The 24,482-nt window shown below is 43.1% G+C and overlaps 1 protein-coding gene and 1 pseudogene across 4 annotated transcripts in view; both read left to right on the forward strand.

The window, feature by feature from the left end:
- immp2l (inner mitochondrial membrane peptidase subunit 2) overlaps positions 1-24,482 on the forward strand; it is a 735,610-nt gene that overhangs the window by 449,334 nt on the left and 261,794 nt on the right. For 3 of the 4 annotated variants that reach the window (XM_070900391.1, XM_070900390.1, XM_070900393.1), the window contains exon 4: positions 22,190-22,255. The exons of the other annotated variant lie outside the window; for it this stretch is intronic. In XM_070900391.1, coding sequence (XP_070756492.1) covers positions 22,190-22,255 — 66 coding nt within the window. The remainder of the gene's footprint in view (positions 1-22,189; positions 22,256-24,482) is intronic. 4 annotated transcript variants of the gene reach the window in all.
- On the forward strand, positions 8,810-8,971 carry LOC139225985 (U2 spliceosomal RNA; annotated as a pseudogene).

The raw sequence follows: 24,482 nt of genomic DNA on the forward strand, positions 1-24,482 counted from the left end.
AGCGCCGCCTTCTCTACCATTCTGTACCCGCGCTCCGCCCGCGAAAGGGACCTGGAGGCATAGGCTATGGGTTGTAATTTGTCCGCACTATTCACATGTTGCAAAACGCACCCGACCCCATGCGCTGACGCATCGCATGTGAGAACTAGCTTTTTACCTGAGTCAAAGAAAGTCAAAACACTGTTGGAACACAGAAGGTTGCGTGCCTTATTGAAGTCGCGTTCCTGGGCGTCCCCCCAAAACCAATCGCACCCCTTCCTGAGTAGCAAGTGGAGAGGCTCCAGCAACGTGCTTAAGTTCTGCATAAAGTTCCCAAAGTAATTGAGCAGCCCGAGAAAGGCGCGCAGTTCTGAGACATTCCAGGGCCTGGGTGCCAGGCGAATTGCTTCTGTTTTGGACTCTGTTGGGCGGATTCCATCTGCGGAAATCCTTCTGCCCAAAAATTCAACCTCGGGTGTGAGAAACAGGCACTTGGATTTCTTGACTCGTAGGCCTACCTGATCCAACCGCTTTAGTACTTCCTCCAAATTACGGAGATGGGAGTCGGTGTCCCTGCCCGTGATAAGTATGTCGTCTTGAAATACAACTGTCCCCGGGATGGACTTGAGCAGACTCTCCATGTTGCGCTGGAATATAGCAGCTGCCGACCTGATGCCGAATGGGCATCGATTGTACATGAAAAGGCCTCGATGTGTGTTGATGGTGGTGAGTAGCTTGGATTCCTCGGTCAATTCTTGCGTCATATACGCAGATGTGAGGTCTAATTTTGAGAAAAGTTTACCTCCAGCCAATGTGGCAAATAAGTCGTCCGCTCTAGGCAGCGGGTACTGGTCCCGTAGGGAGACTCTGTTTATGGTAGATTTGTACTCCCCACAGATTCGTACGGATCCATCAGGCTTCATGACTGGGACGATGGGACTTGCCCAGTCGCTAAATTCCACAGGTGATATAATGCCTTCCCGCAGAAGCCTATCTAGTTCGTGTTCAATCTTTTCCCTCATCACATAGGGTACAGCTCTGGCCTTGTGATGGACCGGTCTAAACATAGAAGAAACATAGAAAATAGGTGCAGGAGTAGGCCATTCGGCCCTTCTAGCCTGCACCGCCATTCAATGAGTTCATGGCTGAACATGCAAATTCAGTACCCCCTTCCTGCTTTCTCGCCGTACCCCTTGATCCCCCGAGTAGTAAGGACTTCATCTAACTCCCTTTTGAATATATTTAGTGAATTGGCCTCAACTACTTTCTGTGGTAGAGAATTCTACAGGTTCACCACTCTCTGGGTGAAGAAGTTTCTCCTCATCTCGGTCCTAAATGGCTAGCATCCTGTGTGATGTAGATTTTGACTTTGGCCCCTTTGAAAGTGCCCACACCTGGCTGAAAGAGATGTTCAAATCGCTTTATAACTGTTGGGCAGGAGGTCCGTTCCTCTAATGACATGGCATGGACATCATCCCATTTCCAGTTTAGTTTTGCCAGCCAGCTTCTCCCCAGCAGTGCTGGGGGGTCTCCGGGGACAATCCACAGGGGAGGTCGGTTCACTGTCCCTTTGTGTGTGACAGAGAGCATGGCGCTGCCGAGGACTGGTACGATTTCTTTGGTATAGGTCCTTAGTATGGTGTCGATCCTTGTGAGTTTTGGTCTGTCTCTTTTATGCGGCCACAGTTGTTCAAATTGTTGAGCGCCCATGAGAGATTGACTCGCTCCCGTATCCAGCTCCATGTTGACAGATATCCCGTTGAGTAGGACCCTCATCATTATAGGAGGTGTCCTGTTGTAGGAGCAGCAGCCATTGATCGTGTTGACCCGCTGTACATCGGTGTCCCAGGTACTGTCCCCACCATCTTCTGGTCCGCTTTCCGACCCATCCGATTCGTATACCAGCCGAGCTGCCGTTTTTTTGCACATGCGGGCCAAATGCCCTGTATATTCACAATTTCTGCAAACAGCCTGCTGAAATCGACATCTCCTTGACGAGTGCCCACCCCCACACCTCCAGCACAGACCTGTTCCATTGTTCAAAGTGTTCCCAAAAAATGAGCTGCGTCTGGCTGATCTCTCTTGAGCTTCTCTCAGTTTGTAGTTGATTGCTCGCATTGTGGGTTGATGAGGTGTGAACGGCTGTTCCTGTGGCCCTTGATGGCTTCTGCCTGCTGTTGAGAGCCTGTTCTCCCGGTTTTGTCTGTGTGTGGGGGTAGCAGCTTGTTTAGTGCTGTGAACTTCTTGTTCTGATATTTCGTTAGTTGTTGTACCTGCATTGTAAATCAACCTCGTTTCTTCTTCCCCTACCAAGAATGTCTGTGCAACCAGTGCTGCTGCCTCTAAGGTCAGGTTCTTGGTCTCTATGAGCTTTCGGAATATGCCTGCGTGGCCTATTCCTTCAATGAAAAAGTCTCGCAGCATTTCTCTCCTCAGTTCATCGGCGAACTCACATAAACAAGCCAACCTCCGAAGTTCCGCCACGAAGTCAGGTATGCTCTGGCCCACACAACGTCTGTAGTTGTAGAACCTGTGTCTGGCCATGTGTAGGCTGCTCGCTGGCTTCAGGTGGTCTCGTACCAGTGTGCTCAATTCTTCAAACGACTTGCTTGCTGGTTTCTCGGGTGCCAACAGATCTTTCATTAAAGCGTATGTTTTCGAGCCACAGCTGGTCAAGAGATGGGCTCTTCTCTTGTCTGCCTTATCATCGCCCAACCAGTCTTTGGTTACAAAGCTTTGCTGGAGCCTTTCTATAAAGTCCTCCCAATTGTCTCCCGCATTGTACTTTTCATCTGCTCCGTTGTTCGCCATTCTGTGGATTCTGTAATCCCGTAACTTGTTGCCACTGTAAAGTCCTGTCCCCTCAGTACAGATTCACACGAGGCATGTAGTGAAGTCAAGGTCATTCTGGACCTGCACCTTTATTTCACAGCTCTGGAATGCTGCACTTGCCTGAGACCTGTCCTTATATACCTGTCTCTTGCAAGTGCACACCTGGTGGTAAGGTATTCTGGTGGTTACAGGTCATCTCTTATTACAGTCATGTGTAGCATGTTAGGATACAGTTATATATAATAATGTAAGATACATGACATAGATGAACAAAGGGACCTTGGAGTGCTTATCCACAGATCCCTGAAAGTAGCAGGCCAAGTGGATAAGGTGGCTAAGAAGGCATACGGAATACTTGCCTTTATTGGCCGAGGCATAGAATACAAGAGCAGGGAGGTTATGCTTAAATTGTATAATACTCTGGTTAGGCCACAGCTGGAATACATGAGTGCAGTTCTGGTCATCGTATTATAGGAAGGACGTGATTGCACTGGAGAGTATGCAGAGGAGATTTACTAGGATGCTGCCTGGAATGGAGAATCTTAGCTATGAGGACAGATTGGATAGGCTGGGTTTGTTCTCCTCGGAACAGAGGAGGCTGAGAGGAGATCTCATTGAGGTGTATAAAATTTTGAGGTGCCTGGATATGGTGGATAGCAAGGGCCTATTTCCCTTGGTGGAAGGGTCAATTACGAGGGAGCATAGTTTTAAAGTGGTTGGTGGAAGGTTCAGCGGGGATTTGAGGGGAAGCTTCTTTACGCAGAGGGTTGTGGGGGTCTGGACTTCACTGCCTGAAAGGATGATAGAGGCAGAAACCCTCACCACATTTGAAAGGTGCTAGGATGGGCACTTGAAGTGCTGTAACCTGCAGGGTTACGGACCTAGAGCTGGTAAGTGAGATTAGACTGGATAACGTCTTGTTGGCTGGCTCAGATACGATGGTAAGTACTTTAGGGAATCGAATACGGCCAGAGTGATATCCTGGACTAGTTTTGATCGCCTGGATGGGTCAGAGAGGAATTTTCCCAGATTTTTTTCCCCAATTGGCTGGGTTGTTTTTTCCTCTCCCAGGAGATCGCATGGCTCCGGTTGGGGTGGAGTGTAAAATGTTATGATGCATGGGGTATCGCAGTTGTGTGGGGCGGACTGATTGGGCCGCATGCTCTTCACCTTTCTGCGATTGTTCATTGTTCATAGGTTTATATGTAACCTTCAGGGCTGCTGACCGAGGGCCGTGTGGCTCTTTGTCGGCCGGCGCGGACACGATGGGCACTGTCGATTTCTATGTTTGTGTGTTTTCCAGAACCACCATAAGTATGAATGGGAATACCCTTACTCTGATAGGTTGGGCCGACTGTCATTCCAGGGATGCGTACCCATACGCTCCTGGGATACGAGGGCCTCTACACAGACCTTCGCATAGAGGCCCAGGATCGCAAGTCTCCGAACATCCGGGACCACCAGGTACTTTCAGAGAAATATTTGTGGTCAGAGGCATCTGCCTGTGGGAAGCCGCGTTCTGCACATTCTGGACCAATGTCTTGCTGTCACGTTGTTGTCAGCATGTGCTTTGAGATTGTTCTGATCATACCACAAATGTCAGAGTTTTGATAAATAATTCAACTTGACTGAAGCTCATTGATTTGGGTTGTGACCTTTCAGTTTATCAAAAAAAAGTCTGCTATTGCAAAATTTCTGTCCTCTTGTTTTATGCAATTAGTAACATAAATGTTTGCTGCAACTAGAAAATTGATTGAGGTTTTATTGCAATTACCTCATGGTCTCGTAACGTTGATTTACATCATCTGATATATTGAGCTTTTAAATTTAAAAAAAATGAGCAATGATTAAGGTCTATTTATGCTGTACCTGAATTAAAATGATTCGAAGAAAGTTGAAATTGGATTTCTTGTCTAAAGTATTCTGAAAATTCTGCTAGTTTCATATTTAATGAATATTGAAGATGCATAGAATTGTGTTATTTTTAATTATGTAATTATTTAACCAGCTTTTTCAGGACAGGTAGGCTGTGGACTAGGGAAACACTGGGTGTGCTTGCATTACTGCATTGACGCACCTTTGTAGTGACCTTGGGAATTCATCCCTGCACTATGAGCATATTTCCTTTCTTCACATTCTTAATCTATTGCTACTTGGTATTGTTGTTAACTGTGCTTGAACCTCTTGGGAAAAAGTTTTCTAAATTATTTTGATTGAAAAATGATCATCATACCACTCAAGATTTCGGGGGTGAAATTGGACATGGGCGGGATATGAAATGGGCGGAATCGCATATTCCATTATACCACATGCCCGCTATTCAGTTCTGTTGCAGTCAGTGGGACTAAAAATAGGACAGAGCGTGTAACAGGCGGTTGATGCAATACTACCTGTTTTGCGTCTCTGCCCGTTTCCAATTTCACCCCCTTAATTTGCAGAGCTGTTGCAATGGCATGGTATTGAGGAGTTCTAGAAAGTAAATTCATGCTTGTGATTTCCCCATGTAAGTTCACCACCTTGGCCATGCCAGTGGGAGGACAAGTGTGATTTCGAGGGCTGGCGCTTCTCCACAGGGAGATAGGGAAAAGGTGTGGGTGAGTTACTCTCGGATTCAGTAATATACAGCATTGACATGGTGTGACAAGCTATCCTCTTGAATAGGCTACGAAGTCAAAGTGGGAAGGGGAACAATTGCTTTCAAAGCAAAGACTACATTTCTTATCTGCTTCACTGACTGACAAAAAACACTTCGGATACAAGTAAGAATAACCTTCAAAACCAACCTAAAGCTTAACTTCAAATCTCAATTTTTGTGATACCCTGTACAGTATAAAAACTATCATGTCCCTGAGCAGAAATGAATTCACAATTCATATCTGCCTCAAATTTTAATCTCGGCTTGAAGAAAGTTTTTTTTTTAACCAAATGAATAATAGATGAGAATGTGAGTCCACCGTATGTAAATGTTTGCCTCTTGGTACTTGTTGCAAGAGGCCAGGTGTTTTGAGGGAGATGGAAGCTATCAATAACTGCAACAAGTGATTATTCTAGGGGTGATTTGGAAGCTCTGTCATTGTGGCTGTGTCAAATATATAGCTCGGCTACACCTTACCAAAATTAATAATCCTGCCTTTGATGCAGTGAAGGGACAAAAAAACAAATTGCTAGCAGTTTCAATCTTCATTCTTTTGAGTGTGAAAATATTTAAATATAAATCTGATAGTGAGCACATTTTCTGGATTGCTAAAAAGATTCATGTGTTTGAACTACACATTGCCGAATTTATTACTTTAGAATTTCCGGTTTCATGTGGTACTGTATAAATACAGTTGGATTAAAATCATGCAACTGCAATGGGATGATCACAGATTTAAGATGCGTCATCCTACCTATGTAGAAAAACATTGGCAATATTAATTTTTGATGAGCAATCAATGCAGTGAAATCAATCTGTGCGAACATCTTCACCCGTTGTTATGAAGGGCAAGGCATCACCTTAAGAACCGTTAATAACAGACAAGATAGCTGATTACAGCACGTGTTTGACTAGGTGGAGCTTTTTGTCCTTGCATTAAAAAGTTAAGTGTTTTTGTTATCACTTCGATATACTATCTCAGTTATTGTATGATACTAAATTGATATTTAAATGACGATACAATCAATTTACTTTTTTGCATTTTGTAAAGCATCGTTTTAATGATTTTATTGTAAAAGCTTTTGAATAAGAAAATAAATATCATAAATTTAGAACAGCAGAACCTTTCAGTGACCTGGTGGCACCGTGGATTACTTCTCCAATGAACTGTGCTGCTCTTTGACTAAAATGCGGGTGTGGCCTGTGATCTCTCCTGTGAGGATATGTGAATGATATCCTCATTCTCTCTAGAATGAGGTTCACTCCCAGCCTAGATTTACAGATAAAAGCCCGATCTTTCCCATATCTATAATTTTGCAAAGTAAAATAGGCATGGTATTTTCCACTTCCTAGTGGACACATTTCACTGAAACTAATATAATGATGTGCTATTTTGGACGACATCATTCAGAGGTCATAAGGATAAGCAAAGCATGAAACCATAGTGACACCTAGAGCTGAATGCTAAACTGAATTCCAATCTGAGACATTGAGACATTACCAATTTATTAATGAATATTCAGATTCGGACAACTTCAGTTCAGTTTTATGAATAGATGAATTTTTGGTCCAAGGGATTTAACAAATGTACCAAGTTTAAAGAAACGAATAATGTAAAACTTACCCTTGAGAATTTAGAATTTATAGTACAGCAGTTGGTCAGAACATTTGGTCATGGAACAATTTCAAAACTAAAGTTGGAACAATAAATGAGATTTGGACTATCAACAGTATAAAAATATTGCTATTCCAAAAATGTGCTTTCACTTCAAATATAATGATTATTTTCACAGGCTCGATTTCTTCATCAAAGTTTGTTTGTGATGAAATTCAAAAAATCATTCTTGGCCTATAACATTGTAATCAGTTAAGCTGTATATTGCAAGTTGTGAGGAGGATGTAATGAGACTTGAAGGGGATATGGACAGACTAAGTGAGAGGGCAAGAACATGGCAAATAGAATATAATGCGAAGAAATGTGAAGTTATGCACTTTGGTAGGAAAAATAAAAAAACAGTATTTTTAAATGGTGAGAGATTGGGAAATGTTGGTGTTCAGAAGGACCTGGGTGTCCTTGTACACGAATCACTGAAAGTTAACATGCAGGTACAGCAAGCAATTAAGAAAGCAAATTGTATATTGGCTTTTATTACAAGAGGATTTGCGTATAAGAGTAAAGATGTCTTACTGCAATTATATAGGGCCCTGGTGAGACCACACCTGTGTACAGTTGTGGTCTCCTTACCTAAGGAAGGATATACTTGCCATAGAAGGAGTGCAATGAAGGTTCACCAGACTGATTCCTGGGATGGGGGGATTGTCCTGTGAGGAGACTAGGCCTATATTCTCTAGAGTTTAGAAAAATGAGATGTGATCTCATTGAAACATACAAAATTCTTACATGGCTTGACAGGGTAGATGAAGGGAGGATGTTTCCCCTGGCTGGGGACTCTAGAACCAAGGGTCACAGTCTCAGAATAAGGGGTCGGCCATTTAAGACTGAGATGAGGGGAAATTTCTTCACTGAAGGTGGTGAATCTTTGGAATTCTCTATCCCAGAGGGCTGTGGATGCTCAGCTGTTGAGTATATTCAAGCCAGTGATTACTATATTTTTGAATATTAAGGGAATCAAAGGATATGGGTGTAGTGGAGTTGAGGTAGAAGATCAGCCATGATCTTATTGAATGGCGGAGCAGGGTCGAGGGGCCAAATGGCTTACTCCTGCTCCTATTTCTTATGTTCTTATAAGCTTGTCTCAGCACCATTATAATTATTGTAACTTACAATATTAGGCAGTGTATGAGGTTAATTATTCTAGTACTCACAAGATGACCAAATCAGGTAATGTTTCAAATTAAGTAATTATCCATTAGCCACCTAAAAGATTAAACTATTAATCTTGTGGAGAATTTATTTGAAAACCATATGGAAGTGATAAATATTATATATAAAATCAGTTTTAAACAAGAATTCCTATCAAATTGATACAACTGCAATGTATTTCAAAGCATCACCATGTTCATTGTACTTCTGCTTTGAAATATTCCCAATACAGTTAGATTGTGCTAGTTTTATAAAATGTCATAACATAGTCAGAAGTGGATACTGTCATTCCTATTGTGTGTAATTGCAGTTCTGCACAATTTGCATAATTATGTTAAATGTGTTTTTTGCTATGAAAATTGTTGAAAACTGTGGTTTGGCTACAGTTTCAGATTGGTTCAGTGGCAATTTTACCCTCGGCTATCTTACTTATTCTGGTAATGGTTTTACGCATGTCAATGTGATAGTAGGGCGAGGAGGACAAGAATAAGATTTAATAATGTCGGAAGGCTCGTAAGATGTGGGAAGTATTGAGCCAGACAAACTGTCGCTGTACATTATCTGTTCTTATCAGTTTAATATCCCCTATGGGGACCTGATATTAAATTGTTTTTTGGACAGGGAGCTGGATCAGGGGCTTGCCCCGTCCACTCCATGCACCGACCTGGTATTGCAATATTTCCAGGAACGGTGCAACTTCGCCTCTCGGCCTTTTGGCCTAAGATCAAATATATTGGCGCAAAGTGATCTTTGGCGTTAGAGTTGATCTGGAAAGAAATTGGACATTTAAAAAAAAAAAATTACTGCTTACAAATCAGAGCTGAAAAATTGATTGGAAAACCGGATTTTGAATTGAACTACATCAATATAAAACATCATATTGTGGGTGTTTTTGTTGCTTACAAAGAAAAATCCCCACCCTCTCTTCCCAATCTAAGTTTAATTGACATGGAGATAAAAATGGAGCTATGAATCATCGAATTTTACAGCACATCGAGCCCATCATGCCTACGCCAGCTCTTTGAAACAGCTATCCAATTAGTCTCAGTCTCCTGCTCTTTCCCAAAAGCCTTTCAATTTTTTCCATTTCAAGTAAATATCCAATTCCTTTTTGAAAGTTACTATTAAATCTACTTCCACCGCCCTTGCAGGCAGTGCATTGCAGATCATAACAAATCGCTGCATGAAATAATCTCTTCTCATCTCTCCTCTGGTTATTTTGCCAATCTGTACCTTCTGGTTACAAACCCAGCTACCATTAGACACAGTTGCTCCTTATTTACTCTATCAAAACCCCTCATAACTTTGAACCCCTCTATTAAATCTCCCCTTGACCTTCACTGCTCTAAGGAGAACATCTCCAACTTCCCCAGTCTCTCCACAGAATTGAAGTTCCTCATCCCTGATGTAATTTTAGTATATCTTCTCTGCACCCTCCCGAAGGTCTTGATATCCTGTCTACTGTGTGGTGCCTACAATTGGACACAATGACCCGAAATTTGTGGTCAGCGGCAAAGTGATGGCGATTGCCGCTGACCTCAAAGAAAGCTGCCTTCAAAGATCTTGTGATCTCCGTGGCTAAAACTATAGCTTTCTCAATATTAATTTAATTGTAGAGCTCTCAATAGTGGATCTCCAGAATACAGTAGCCGTCATATCGTCAAGCTGGCTAGGCAGCCAATCACATTGAAGAATTCTCACAGACAGCAAACCAGAAAATAAAAAGAAGCTTTCATCATTCACTTTTAAAATTTTTTTTACTGCGAGTGAAATAAAGATTGGGATATACACATGCAGTTAAGATTGAAGTTGAAATATCGTAAATAAACTTAAGTAAAAAAATATATTTTTTATGATTTTAAAAAATCTAGTAATTTGTATCATAATGAAATTGACATTCCACAAATATAAAAATGAATTTTTCCAGGCCAGTAGTAATTATTGTTCAGAACACCATTAAAAGCCTCATTGAACAAAGCTTAACTGTTTAAGGAGTTTTTAACAGCAATATTAGGGCAGAAAAGGGGACATTTTCATCAGTTGAACTGATTTCACTGATTGCCGGCTCTGGGGAGTTCCACAGTGCAACCTGTGGCGGAGCAGGGAATGACTGACCGCAACTTCAGGGTTTCCGCGTTTAACTGAACTTGTGCTAAATCCTGAAGTTACAGTCAGTTTCAGAGGTGTAATGACCACGACGCTGACAGTTTCAATGTTATTACTGCACAAAATCTGGGCCAATAATCTAGCTGAGGTGAAGATGCGAGGCAGTGGCATGAGAATGCAGAAGTGCTCTCTCAGTCCCACATAGCAGCTAATCCCATCAGTCAGGGAAACATCTAGAGGAGTAAACCGTAAGAAGTTACACCTGTAAAAAAGGAACATATTAAAGTATGAAGAAAAAATGTAAATATGAAGTTACTATTGTGAAAACAGAGAGTGCCCTAAACATGATTTGCAAGATGGAAAGCCAGAGGCAAAGGCCAAATAAACTAAATCCACCTGTCAAGGAGAGCCAATCTCCTCAACAGAAACATATTCCTCTCCCCAACACACAGCAGGATGTCTGGCTGCAGGATGTATGCAAGAGTTTAGTACAACACCTGAATCACTGTTTATTACATAGAATATACAACCATTCGGCCATTCGGCCCAACCAGTCCATGTCTGTGTTTATGCTCCACTCGAGCCTCCTCCCATCCTTCCGCATCTAACTTTATCAGCGTAACCCTCTATTTCCTTTTCCCTCTTATGCTTTATCTAGCTTCTCCTGAAATGCATCTGTGCTGTTTGCCTCAACTACTCCATGTGGTAACGAGTTCCACATTCTCACCACCATCTGGGTAAAGAGGTTTCTTCTGAATTCCCTATTTGATTTATTGGTCACTATCATATATTGATGGCCTCTAGTTTTGCTCTTCCCCAAAGTAAATCACTCTCTCTGGCCACGATTTTGCCTACCTCGGCGGGTCATGTGTAGAAATGATTTTTGTTGATTCAGCTTGTTAAGCCCGTGCAGCGCCTTTACCAGCCAATTGAAGGAAGCGGGTCTAATGGCGTCATTTGATGACACGTTATCAGCCGGTTTCCTTAAAGGGACCATGCACAACTTGATTTTGACAATAGTGCTGTCAGTGTCTTACAGCATTGAGGTGCTGCAAACACAGACAATTACTGCACAGAGATGCATGGCTGCACCCAGGCTCTCCCATAACGCCCTCCATATATGGAGGGAGTCACAGCACGCAGGGAGGTTCTCTTCCCTTCCAAAGAGCGAAAGAGATCTCTCTAGGAGATCAACGCAGCCTGGTTGCACATTGCACAAGAGGACACAAGCAGGGATGTTGTCAGGAGGACCAGGCTGCAGTAGTGCAAACCTTTCAATGATCTCAGTGGATCACAAAATGTTACTGCAAAGCCACACTCAACCTCATCCTGCTGTGCCACTCATCACATCCCCATCATTCTGCCTTCCCTACGCTACTCCTGCTCATCTTTACTCACACCAGCTTACCTTGCACCTCCACCCATCCCCCTTTTTGTAAATTATCATTTCCCCATCTCACCAGCCATCCCTCACTCATACCCTCATCATTGTCCAATCATACCAACTAACACCACACAAGAGTAGGCACTTGGGTGTTTTAGCCAATGTTCATGTAAGGTTTCTGTTAACGTGGTGTCAAACATTGAAACCTTTATTTTCAACACTTTGTGTGCAACTTTGGAAGTGGCTTAGTGAGTGAAAGTGAATGGTGAGACATAACAGTATCCCCTGTAATGGCGATGAGTGTGAAAGGAATGGCTTGGGCATTGTAGGGATGCTTTATGGGGTTGGTATGGGGTGGTGCCAACCTGGCACATCATGTGGCAACCAGGGTGTACATCATCAAGTGAAGTAAATCTGGCCATGGTGAGGCCATCCCTGGCATCCCAGGCAGCAATGTGGTCGGGTGCTGATGCCCTCTGTCCTGTGCAGCATCAGTTGATTGCGGAGAAGGTTGGTGCTGCTGATGTGCCTGGTGATGCTGGTTTTGGGGCTGATCATGGTGGGATTCTGAGGACCAAGATGAAATAGTTTCAAGGGCACCGATGCGAATGTGATAGATGGCAGGTGAACTTGAGATGACAGAAGCGATCTGTCAATGGTGTGAGAGGTTGTTCCAATGAATAGAGATTGCTCCAAAGATTTGCAACCTGCATAAAGCTCAATGGGCCTTCCTAATACAGTAAGCAAGAGCTTCTGATCGTGGAAAGTGAACAGCAGTGAGACAGGAGATTTTACAGCACATTTGCAGCTGTCAAGTAAAGAAATAAATTATTGGTCACACAATCCCCGATGTCCTTACTGACGTGATCCCCACGCAGCGTGAGCTTTGCGGACAAAATGGTAAGTTTAGCTCAAAATTAATTTTAATGGACTCTTAACAAGGTCTTAATGAGTTAAATTGCCTCCTCTGCTGCTGCGTGTTGGGGTTGTTCAGTGTTGATAGACCCACCATCTGGCAAAGTAGCGTGGTGGCGCTGTCCCGACCCACTGTCAATAATTTTAAATTTACGAACTGACCCGCCACCAATCCTGTCCTCTGAGCATCGGCAAAATTCCGGCCTCTGTGTCTACTCTGTCAAAACCTTTCAGAATTTTAAAGACCTCTATTAGGTCACTCCTCAGCCTTCTCTTTTCAAGAGAAAAGAGATCCAGCCTGTTCATCTTATCCTGATAGGTATAACCTAGCAGTTCTGGTATCATCCTTGTAAATCTTTTTTGCACCCTCTTCAATGCCTCGATATCCTTTTTATAATATGGCAACCAGAACTGTACTTCAAGTGTGGTCTGACCAAGGTTCGATACAAGTTTAGCATAACTTCTCTACTTTTCAGTTCTATCCCTCTAGATATAAACTTGCTTTTTAATGACTTTATTAACCTCTGTCGCTACTTTTAGTGATTTGTGTATTTGTACTCCCAGATCCCTCTGCTCCTCTACCCCATTTAGATAATTATTTTCCAAGGATTATGTGACCTTTTCATTTTTTCTTGCCAAAATGTAGAACCTCATACTTATCTAAGTTGAAATTCATTTGCCAATTATATGCTCATTCTGCAAGTTTATTAATGTCTTCTTGTAATTTGTTAGAGTCCTCTTCAGTATTGACTTTCTCCCCCAATTTGGTGTTGTCCGCAAATTTAAAAATAGTGTTTATCATTCCAAAGTCTAAATCATTGATATAAATAGTGAACAATAGTGGTCCCAGCACCGATTCTTGTCGGACCCCATTTCCCACCTTTTACCATTCTGAATAGCTTTCCTTTACCCCTACTCTCTGCTTTCATTTGCCAATTATATGCTCATTCTGCAAGTTTATTAATGTCTTCTTGTAATTTGTTAGAGTCCTCTTCAGTATTGACTTTCTCCCCCAATTTGGTGTTGTCCGCAAATTTAAAAATAGTGTTTATCATTCCAAAGTCTAAATCATTGATATAAATAGTGAACAATAGTGGTCCCAGCACCGATTCTTGTCGGACCCAGCTTGCAATCCATCTTACATTATTCACTATAGGGTAAGATTCAGCATATCATAGGCAGTCCCTCGGAATCAAGGAAGACTTGCTTCCACTCTAAAAGTGACTTCTCAGGTGGCTGTTCCCAATGTGGGAATTACAGTCTCTGTCACAGATGGGGCGGACAATGGTTGAAGGAAAGGGTGGGTGGGGAGTCTGGTTTGCCGCACACTCCTTCCACTGCCTGCGCTTGTTTTCTGCATGCTCTTGGCAACGAGACTTGAGGTCCTCAGCGCCCTCCCGGAAGCTCTTCCTCCATTTTGGTGGTCTTGGGCCAGGGATTCCCAGGTACTATTGGGGATGTTGCACTTTATTAAAGAGGCTTTGAGGGTGTCCTTCAAACGTTTCTTCTGCCCACCTGGGGCTAGCTTGCCATGTAGGAGTTCCGAGTAGAGCGCTTACTTAGGAAGTCTCGTATCGGGCATGCGGACAATGTGACCCGCCCAATGGAGCTGGTCGAGCGTGGTCAGTGTTTCGATGCTGAGGATGTTGGCCTGAGCGAGAACACTGACGTTGGTGCGCCTATCCTCCCAGTGGATTTGCAGGATCTTGTGGAGGCAGCGTTGGTGGTACTTCTCCAGAGCTTTGAGATGTCTGCTGTATATGGTCCATGTCTCTGAACCATATAGGAGGGTGGGTATCACGACTGTCCTGTCGACCATGAGCTTGGTGCTAGATTTGAGATCCTGGTATTCAAACACTCTCTTCCTCAGGCGACCGAAGGCTGCGCTGGCACACTGGAAGCGGTGTTGGACCTTGTCATCGATGTCTGCCCTTGCTGATAGGCTCCCAAGGAATGGAAAATGGTCCACGTTGTCCAAGGCCACGCCGTGGATTTTGATGACTGGGGGGCAGTGCTGTGTGGCAGGGTCAAGTTGGTGGAGGACCTTTGTCTTATGGATGTTTAGCGTAAGGCCTATGCTTTCGTACACCTCGGTGAAGGTGTTGACGATGGCTTGGAGTTCAGCCTCTGAATGTGCAGTGACGCAAGCGTCGTCCGCGTACTGTAGTTCGATGACAGAGGATGGGACAACCTTAGATCTAGCTTGGAGACGACGAAGGTTGAACAGGTTCCCATTGGTTCTATAGTTTAGTTCCACTCCAGCAGGGAGCTTGTTGAGAGTGAGATGACGCAGCCCTGCTTGACCCCGGTCCGGACGTGGATTGGATCTGAGGTGGATCCGTTGGTCAGGATCACGGCTTGCATGTCATCGTGGAGCAGATGGAGGATGGTGACAAACTTTTGGGGGCAGCTGAAACGGAGGAGAACGCTCTATAGTCGCTCGCATAATGTCAGAGGTCTTTGTGAGGTCAAAGAAGGCCATATACATAGAAACATAGAAAATAGGTGCAGGAATAGGCCATTCGAGCCTGCGCCACCATTCAATGAGATCATGGCTGATCATTCCCTCAGTACCCCTTTCCTGCTTTCTCTCTATACCCCTTGATCCCCTTAGCCGTAAGGGCCATATCTAACTCCCTCTTGAATATATCCAATGAACTGGCATCAACAACTTCCTGCGGCAGAGAATTCCACAGGTTAACAACTCTCTAAGTGAAGAAGTTTCTCCTCATCTCAGTCCTAAATGGCTTATCCCTTATCCTAAGACTGTGTCCCCTCGTTCTGGACTTCCCCAACATTGGGAACATTCTACCCGCATCTAACCTGTCCCATCAGAATCTTATATGTTTCTGAGATCCCTGCTTATCCTTCTCATCAGGGTTGACGCTGTTCCCTACATTTCTCTTGTAGTTGACGCACGGTGAAGATCATGTCCGTTGTACCGCTTCGTGGACAGAATCCGCATTGCAACTCTGGGTGGAGCTCTTCAGCCAAGGGGAGAAAATAATGGAGGAGGATTTTTGCAATGGCTTTCCCAGTGGCCGACAGCAGGGAGGTTCCTCTGTAGTTACTGCTGTAAAGGGCATAGCAAAAGGCTTCTCTTTCCACGAGCGCCCCCCCGATATAAAGGGTCGTCCCAACCTGTGTAGCAACCCTCAAAGTTAGTAGACGGAGACGGAAGGCAAGTTTTAATGATCTTTAATCACAAACGGTCCAGGAGCAATTTCTCAACACAGCCGCCTGTGAGTGGAAATGCTCTCCGAACAGCAAAATCATACATCTTTTATACAATATTCAAAGACCTCTTTGCTTCCCCAATACAACCTCCCACGACTCCTGATTGGGTTATCTTATCATTCAATCATAGGCAGTCCCTTGGAATCGAGGAAAACTTGCTTCCACTCCCAAAGTGAGTGCTTTGATGACTGAACAGTCCGATACGAGAGCCACAGACTCTGTTACAAGTGGGACAGACATTCGTCGAGGGAAGGGGTCGGTGGGGCTGGTTTGCCGCACGCTCCTTCCGCTGCCTGCACTTGGCCTCTTCATGCTCTTTGCGTTGGGACTCGAAGATCTCGACGCCCTCCCGGGATGTACTTTCTTCACCTCGGGCGGTCTTCGGCCAGGGTCTCCCAGGTGTCAGTGGTGATGTCGCACTTTACCAGGGAGGCTTTGAGGGTGTCCTTGTAATGTTTCCGCTGTCCTCCTTTGGCTCGTTTACCGTGAAGGAGCTCCGCATAAAGCATTTGCTGAGGGAGACTTGTATCTGGCATGCGAACTATGTGGTCTGCCCAGTGAAGCTGATCAAGTGTGGTCAGTGCTTCAATACTGGGGATATTAGTCTGGTCGAGGACACTGATGTTGGTGCGCCTGTCCTCCCAGGGGATTTGCAGGGTCTTGCGGAGACATCGTTGGTGATATATCTCCAGCGACTTGAGGTGCCTTCTATACATTATCCATGCCTCTGATCCAAACAGGGGGGCGGGTATTACTACAGCTCTGTAGACCATGAGCTTGGTGGTAGATTTGAGGACCTGGTCTTCAAGCACTCTTTTCCTCAGACGGCCGAAGGCTGCACTGGCGTACTGGAGACGATGCTGAATCTCCGCATCAATGTCTGCCTTTGTTGATAAGCGGCTCCCGAAATATGGGAAATGGTCCACCTTGTTCAGGGCCGCGCCGTGGATCTTGATGATTGGAGGGCATTGCTGAGTGGCAGTGACAGGCTGGTGGAGGACCTTTGTCTTACGGATGTTAAGCGTAAGGCCCATGCTTTCATAAGACTCAGTGAATACATTGACTATATCCTGGAGTTCAGCCTCTGAATGTGTGCAGACGCAGGCGTCGTCTGCATACTGCAGCTCAACGACAGAGGTGGGGTGATTTTGGACCTGGCCTGGAGACGGCATAGGTGAAACAGCTTCCCACTGGTTCTGTAGTTTAGTTCCACTCCAGCGGGGAGCTTGTTGATTGTGAGGTGGAGCATGGAAGCGAGGAAGATTGAGAAGAGGGTTGGAGCGATGACGCAGCCCTGTTTGACCCGAGTGCAAAGATCATGTCTGTTGTGCCCCGTCGGGGACGAAATCCGCACTGTGACTCCGGGAGGAGCTCCTCGGCCACAGGGAGAAGACGATTAAGGAGAACTCTAGCGACAACTTTCCCAGTGGCTGATAGCAGGGAGATTCCCCTGTAGTTGCCGCAGTCGGACTCGTCCCCTTTTTTAAAAATGGCCTTTGACTCGAGTGTTCTCGACTCCATCCTGCAGCACGCGACCCGCCACCAACTCAGTGAAACTCCAACGTTGCACAAGGTAGGCAAAGCCATAAAACAGCTCAAGAATAACAAGGCTACGGGTGCGGATGGAATCCCTGCTGAGGTGCTAAAGTATGGTGGAGAGGCACTGTTGGTGCGGATACATGACCTCATCTCTCTCATCTGGAGGAAGGAGAGCATGCCGGGAGATCTCAAAGATGCAGTGATTGTGACCATTTTTTAAAAAGGGGACAAGTCCGACTGTGGCAATTATAGGGGAATCTCCCTGCTATCAGCCACTTGGAAAGTTGTCGCTAGAGTTCTCCTCAACCATCTTCTCCCTGTGGCCGAGGAGCTCCTCCCGGAGTCACAGTGTGGATTTCATCCCCTACGGGGCACAACAGACATGATCTTTGCAGCGCGACAGCTGCAGGAAAAATGCAGGGAGCAGCACCAGCCCTTATACATGGCCTTTTTCGATCTTACAAAGGCCTTTGACACTGTCAACCGTGAGGGTCTTTGGAGCATCCTCCTCCGTTTCGGATGCCCCCAAAAGTTTGTCAACATCCTTCGCCTGCTTCACGATGACATGCAGGTCATGATCCTTACCAACGGATCCATTACAGACCCAATCCACGTCCGGATCAGGGTCAAACAGGGCTGCGTCATCGCTCCAACCCTCTTCTCTATCAGTAATATCTTGGATTGACACCAGTGTCTTAAGGCAGTTTCAGGCCTTATCTAGGGTGACTTCATCTTGTTAGAATGTGCTGACCATGGCGCCTATGTGTCCATGTGTAGTTCTTCAGTGTGTATCTAAAGTCTCCTTCACAGTGTCTTATCTTGTATTCCTTCCCCCCCAGAATGTACCCTGGCGGCCTTCGGCTCAGGCTGGTTATGCATCAATGTTATCAGGTCTGCCTCGAGTTTAATTGAGTCAAATGTTTATTATACATGCCTTTTCTCCTTGTCCTCACAGATTGCCCTTTGTCCTCTGCACTGGAATGTGTGGGGTCATCTATACACTTTTCTGGCTAACTAACCGGGTCGGTTTCGAAGTCTGCACTTAAAACATTTGTTTCGTCTATACCCCTAATGCCAGATCTATTTTTCCTCTTACAGTGCAGTCGGACGTGTCTCTTTTTTTGAAGATGGTCACAATTACAGCATCTCTGCGATCTCTGACATGCTCTCCTCTTTCCAGATAAGAGAGATAAGGTCATGCATTTGTGCCAATAGTGCTACTCCACCATACTTTAGTGCCTCGGCGGGGATTCCATCTGCTCCTGAGGCCTTGTTGTTCTTGAGCTGACGGATGGCCTTTTCTACCTTGTGCAGGGCTGAGGTTTTGCTGAGATGGTGTTGGGTAGCATGCTGCGGAATGGAGTCGACGACACACGTCGAAGACAGAGTCTCGGTTAAGGAGATCTTCAAAGTGCTCCTTCCAGCTGGCGCTGACTGCCTCGGTGTCCTAAATGAGTGCCTCTCCATTCTTGGCCAGCAGTGGGCTGGGGCCTTGGGTGCTTGGGCCGTAGATGGACTTGACCTCGCAAATCATGGTTGTCGGCCAGCTGTTGGATCTCCTGTGCTTTCTCTACCCACCAGCTATTCTTAAGATCACTGCCATGCAAAGCACTAAAGGAGACTTTCTGGGTCTTGAAATTGGTGAGACAGAGTTTGGTTATTATTTATGGATGGAGAGGACAAGAGTTTTACTTCAAGTATTATTCTCCACTTATTGACATATTCAGGTACATAAAATGGAAGACTTACTGTAAAAACCTCATTATAAAAATCAAAACTTTATTAAGAATTGTTTCTGCTGATCCTTTGTTATGATGGATAATCTGTAGGAACTGGTCCGAAGTTGGGATTTGTCTGATAATGGAGGATACATGCTTGCTTGTATTTTCTCCATAGCTACACCTTTTTTAAACTTTTTTTTTACTGAATCTGTGTAGATTTTCTCTCTGTTAGTTTTTGATTCATTACTTTCCTTTCATTATAAAGTGATTTATTTTCTTTGATTCCAACTCCATGTTACATCACAGCTGTTCTTTTGATTTGTTCGCTTCCTCTTACTGTCCCACAGTTGAATCTGTCCTCTCTTCCCATTCTTATTCATCTTCATCTGAAATCCTTGTTGTCTCCTTTGACAGTATGTTCCTCCTGAAGCACTATCTCCTACTGAATATCTCTTGGGAGCATGAAAAATACAGCAACAAAAGGACATGGAAGTTTAGAGAAAACAGGCAGTCGCTGATAAAAATCAGCAAGATAAAAAAAAAAGTCCAAATTATGGTATAGTGCTCTGTTAAAGCTACCTCAAGTTAAGATCTGCTCGTTTCTTTGATCTTCAAATTCCATAATCTATTGTTGAGATAAGGAAAAGATGATTAAAATCCAACATTTAGTAATGTAAGCAGAACAAAGTTGTACTGATGATTATAGTTAGGCTAACAATATATAGCAATCATACAGTTTTTAAAGAGAAGACTTCAGATATGTTTTGGAAAGACTGAGTTTATTTGGGGAAAATATTGGTTATATTTCCTATGTTTAGTAACCTTGTGCAAGGCATGGACACATGATGGACCACTAGAAAGTAGAGCTCAATAAATACAATAAATAAATAGTATTAGCAATCAATTTATTGGCATTTTTTCTACAACCTGAGGTACAGGTTTGAAACAAGTATTTTACAGCTTGTGTAAGAAAATTAATAATCTTGCTCCCTTTTCCCGCTTGGGGCATATTGTCTTTTTCCAAATGTGCTGTGTTTGCTTAAAAATGAGATGGGATTCTAGGAAATTTTCTATCCCACTGGTATAAAATTAACGTCTTTTTGTATCTGGCCTTTAATGAGCGAATATGACAGCAGTTGTTTTTCTATCTCTGGAGCCGAGAAAAACATCTCCTCATCTTCCCTCTCTTCCAGTCTTCAATGTCTATATTGGAGTTGGCAATTTCCTGGTATGGAAGGATTTTTCATTGCATCACTTCTGGTATAGAGAGCTCTTCATCCTGTCTTGCTCATTTTGGAGCACCATTCAACTTTGGTTTGCACTTGGCTTTTCTATGTATTGTGTATTACACATTTGTATTATGTTAGAACTCATTTACATATTATTAGTTAAGAGAGTCACTGATCAACAGTCACAATGTTGTACGTGCGCATTGGAGGAAGCTACCAGTTTCACACCCTCACGAAAGTTGAAAGTTATCCCCACTTATTCTGCTTAACTCTAAATTAAGTGCAGAATGTTGTGATTTGAAAACTTCACATTTATACAGCACTAACTCCAATATCATTCTATAGTGAAAGCAGTTCAAGAAGAAAGTAATTTTATTTAGGAAATAACGAGGTTAGGAGCGTTGGTGCATTTTTTCTTACTCAAAGCTTTATATCAAACCCTGCCCCCCCCTCCCACCCCCAAAAAAATAAAGTCTAGGTTTTAATTTTTTCCACATTTTCTCCCCTTCTCCCCTGAAGGTGCCGGTTAATGCTGGGATATGGTTTCAGACATTGGCAGCTCTCCGGACCCTGCCTGAGTGGCCATTCTTCATGTATGGGCCGAGACAGTAAACATCAGCAGGCTTTCAACTGTATATGACACAACAGCTCAGCTCAAGTCTGTTCAAAATCTGTTACGGTCCAAACATTTTGCACAATATGTGTTTGAACTTTAAGTTGCCTGCTGAAGTTCTGTTTTTCATATATAGTTAATGGTATACCAGAGGACTTGATTGTGTAGCATTTAAAAACATTCAAGGGGAAGTCGATCTAACGGCAGACGTCATTGGATGTCCTGAAAAACTATTGTACAATGACTGTATTAAGTATCAGAAGCCATTTCTTACAGAATCTGCGTATGTTTGACTTAATGAATGCCCATATAATGAGTTGCATGAGCATTATTTAAATCTACCTGCAATTGCAATTAAATTTTACTTATCCAAGGTCTGATTGCTGTTCCTGAGGGAGGATACAAGCAGGCACACAAATTTTGTGTAAAATGGATTGGCAGTTGCTTTTACGTTGCAGTTGAGTTCAATTTTACAGTGACAGATTGTTCCTCTACACAACCTGCATTAAAGATTTTATTTTTAGATGCCATGATTGTTGCCCAGTATGAAACCATTATTTGCTTTTCATAAATGAAGTCACAGAAATATTATTGAAACTATGCGCTTTGTGTTGGAGGGATCACTTCAAGTATGATCGCTACAGCGTGCATGTTTTATACAAGGCAGCAAAGACTTTCACATTTCTACATTCTTCTTGAAAAATGTTACTGAATTTTACATTGAACAAATATTCTTCAGTTAATTGAATATCTATGAGTGTATTAATTCACGGTTCATAAGGGTGTGAATGTTTTAAAATAATGAAGTATTTACATGGAGGAATTCTGTGACAGACATATCATTTCCTTTGGCTTTAAGTAAATTTTCCATATCTCACAACTATAAATGATTTCTTGATTTACTTTGTCACAAGACTCTGAAGAAGCTATTTCAAAAGCCTCACAGCTACTCAAAGTCTTTTATGTATTACTTTCAGATGATGGAGTTGGATTCTCAAAAGATATAACTTCACAGTGGATCTTAACTGTGATTGATATACCATGTCAAGGAGCACAGCAGCTCCCGTATGGCTTTAATGGTCTCTATTTCTGTTTTGAAATTTCAATGAGTTTCCTTAAACCAATAGATTGTTAGAGGACATTACAGATTGTATAACCTTGTCCTTTTATTTCAGGTCACCCAAAAACCCAGAACAGAAAATAATCAAGCGAGTGATTGCCCTTGAAGGAGATATCATCAGGTAAGTATTTTGCGCTGTAATGACTCGGTTCTTAAGATTTCAGTGATTTATGATAGTTAATCAAGTGTAAGATCTCAGCTGAATGTCCATTCCGAATTCTTGTGATTGTCATGGCGACACATTAGAAAGGCCATATTGTTGTGCTGCTTTTGAAAAAAATGCTGCTTTTTCATGTTCTGACTTGTAAATTCAATGTTGTGAATCTATTTCCAAGATATTATTAAAACTCTAAATATTTAACAGAATTCCCTCTGGCAGTGAAAATGTATTACTTGCCCATTTAGTCGTTGGTTTTGCATGCTAGGTAAATATGCTCTCACAATGGCATTTATCATAAATCTTACATTAAAATGGTGTGTCTCTGCAGTTTTGCATTGCAAGGTGATCTTGAAATGAGAATCCAAATGGTTGGCAGTAGCAGAACTAATAGGGTTTTGAAATTGATCACTCCGGTGTTTATGAGATTTAAATGAGAAATGGACTGAAAATGGCTCTTATCTTTTTCATTATTCTTTTATTCTTTTGTTGGCTATTTTGACACTAGGTCAGAGTGCAGTAAATTCACTGATAAAATAGCATTTTTTTTAACATGGTAGGTGGTAAGTGGTTAGGATGTAATGCCAGGTCTTGTATTAAATTTTCTTGCAAAGTTTTACATTGTTAAAACATATAATGAAGTTCTGAAGAATGTGTTATTGAGCAGCCTGTTTCTTTGGAGTTGTCTTAGTGAGCAATCTTTGAGCTGTTTATGTGATGTTTTGTAGTGTATCTGACACAGTGAGGACATTATGCAAAGATCTACCTACCTGTAATAAATAGATCCCGAAATGGCATATGATAGGTTACCAGTTCTATTGACAAAAGTGATGGATGAATCAAACTTTGGAAATAAAACCAAAAAAGGCTGAAAATTAATTGCAGATCAACCAGCATCTATAAAAAGAAAGGATAAGCTATCGATGTTTCAGGTATACCATCCTTCATCAGAGCTGAAGAGTGAAAGATAAACAGGCATTTTAGTAAGGTTGTAAAAAAATATTCGGAGGAGAAGAAGAAAATGAACAGATATGCCAATGGGTTGAGTGATCTGTAAACTCCTTAATCAAAACACTGTTCGATTATATAAAAGATTGTCAGTGAAATGGAGAGGCATAAAAGAACAAATAATATGCAGTTAGTGTAAGGTGAAAAGACAATCTGACAATTGAATCAATTTGTACTGTTTCCATAAAGCTCTAAAACATGTATGTGGTGTGTGAAATAATGTAGTATAATGTAGAAAAACATCAAAATATTATAAGCACTGGTTGATTTTCTGTGGCATTATTCAAGGACAAAATGGTTTATAAACAATGGACTGTGTCTCACCTGATGTAATTTTTCACTTGTCTCCCGTTCTAATTCTATCTCTCTCTGTTTTTCCCTCGCACACTTCAGCCCCGATTTTAACTCTGAGCAGGAAACGGGTGGGATGGGGGAGGCGGGGTGAGCAGCAACACCCCGCCCCCCTCCCCCGACGCATTATTATGAGACCTGGGGAATTTTATCTCCCGGGCCGCATTTTAATATGAGTGACGGACTGCCAACCTGATTGTGTCAGGAAACTGGCAGCCTGCCCATTTTTGTGGTACAATTTCCGACAGGTCCCCCGAGGCCTATTTAAAGGGAGGCTGCGTTCCCTTCTGCCTGATTTGTTTGTTACACTGCTACAAGAAAAATCAAGTAGAGGAATGTGTCACAGGGCTACGGCTAGCTTTTTTGATGCTTCCCTGGAGATCCTGGTAGAGGAGTCAGGGAAAGGAGGGAGACGTACTGTTCCCCAGCATCCGCAGGAGCATCCCCTGGATAAATATCCAGTAGGCCTGGAAAGAGGTGGCTGAGACGGCCAGTGCCAGTAGCATGACCTCCAGGACCTGTGTTTAATGACCTAACGAGAGCAGCAAAGGTGAGTACAGTCCTTCAATTTTCTCAATCGTTTGCATCGCTTCCAGAATCCTATGTCTACCTAAACCCTCTGCTGCTCATGGACATAGCTCCGTCCCTGTGTAGTAGTTCAGCTCATGCAAGTTTTCTGCATGTAAACTACTCATGAAGAGGCATAGATTTAGGCCCAAAAATCTAGGTGCAAGACAGCCCAAAGTCACTTGATATCAGCGCAGGATGGTGACTTCTTTCACAATTTTGTTTGGAATATTTTGCACTGAGACCTGCACTGTATTAGCCAAAG

Source organism: Pristiophorus japonicus, chromosome 15, assembly GCF_044704955.1.
Source record: "Pristiophorus japonicus isolate sPriJap1 chromosome 15, sPriJap1.hap1, whole genome shotgun sequence".
NCBI classification, from domain to species: Eukaryota; Metazoa; Chordata; class Chondrichthyes; family Pristiophoridae; genus Pristiophorus; species Pristiophorus japonicus.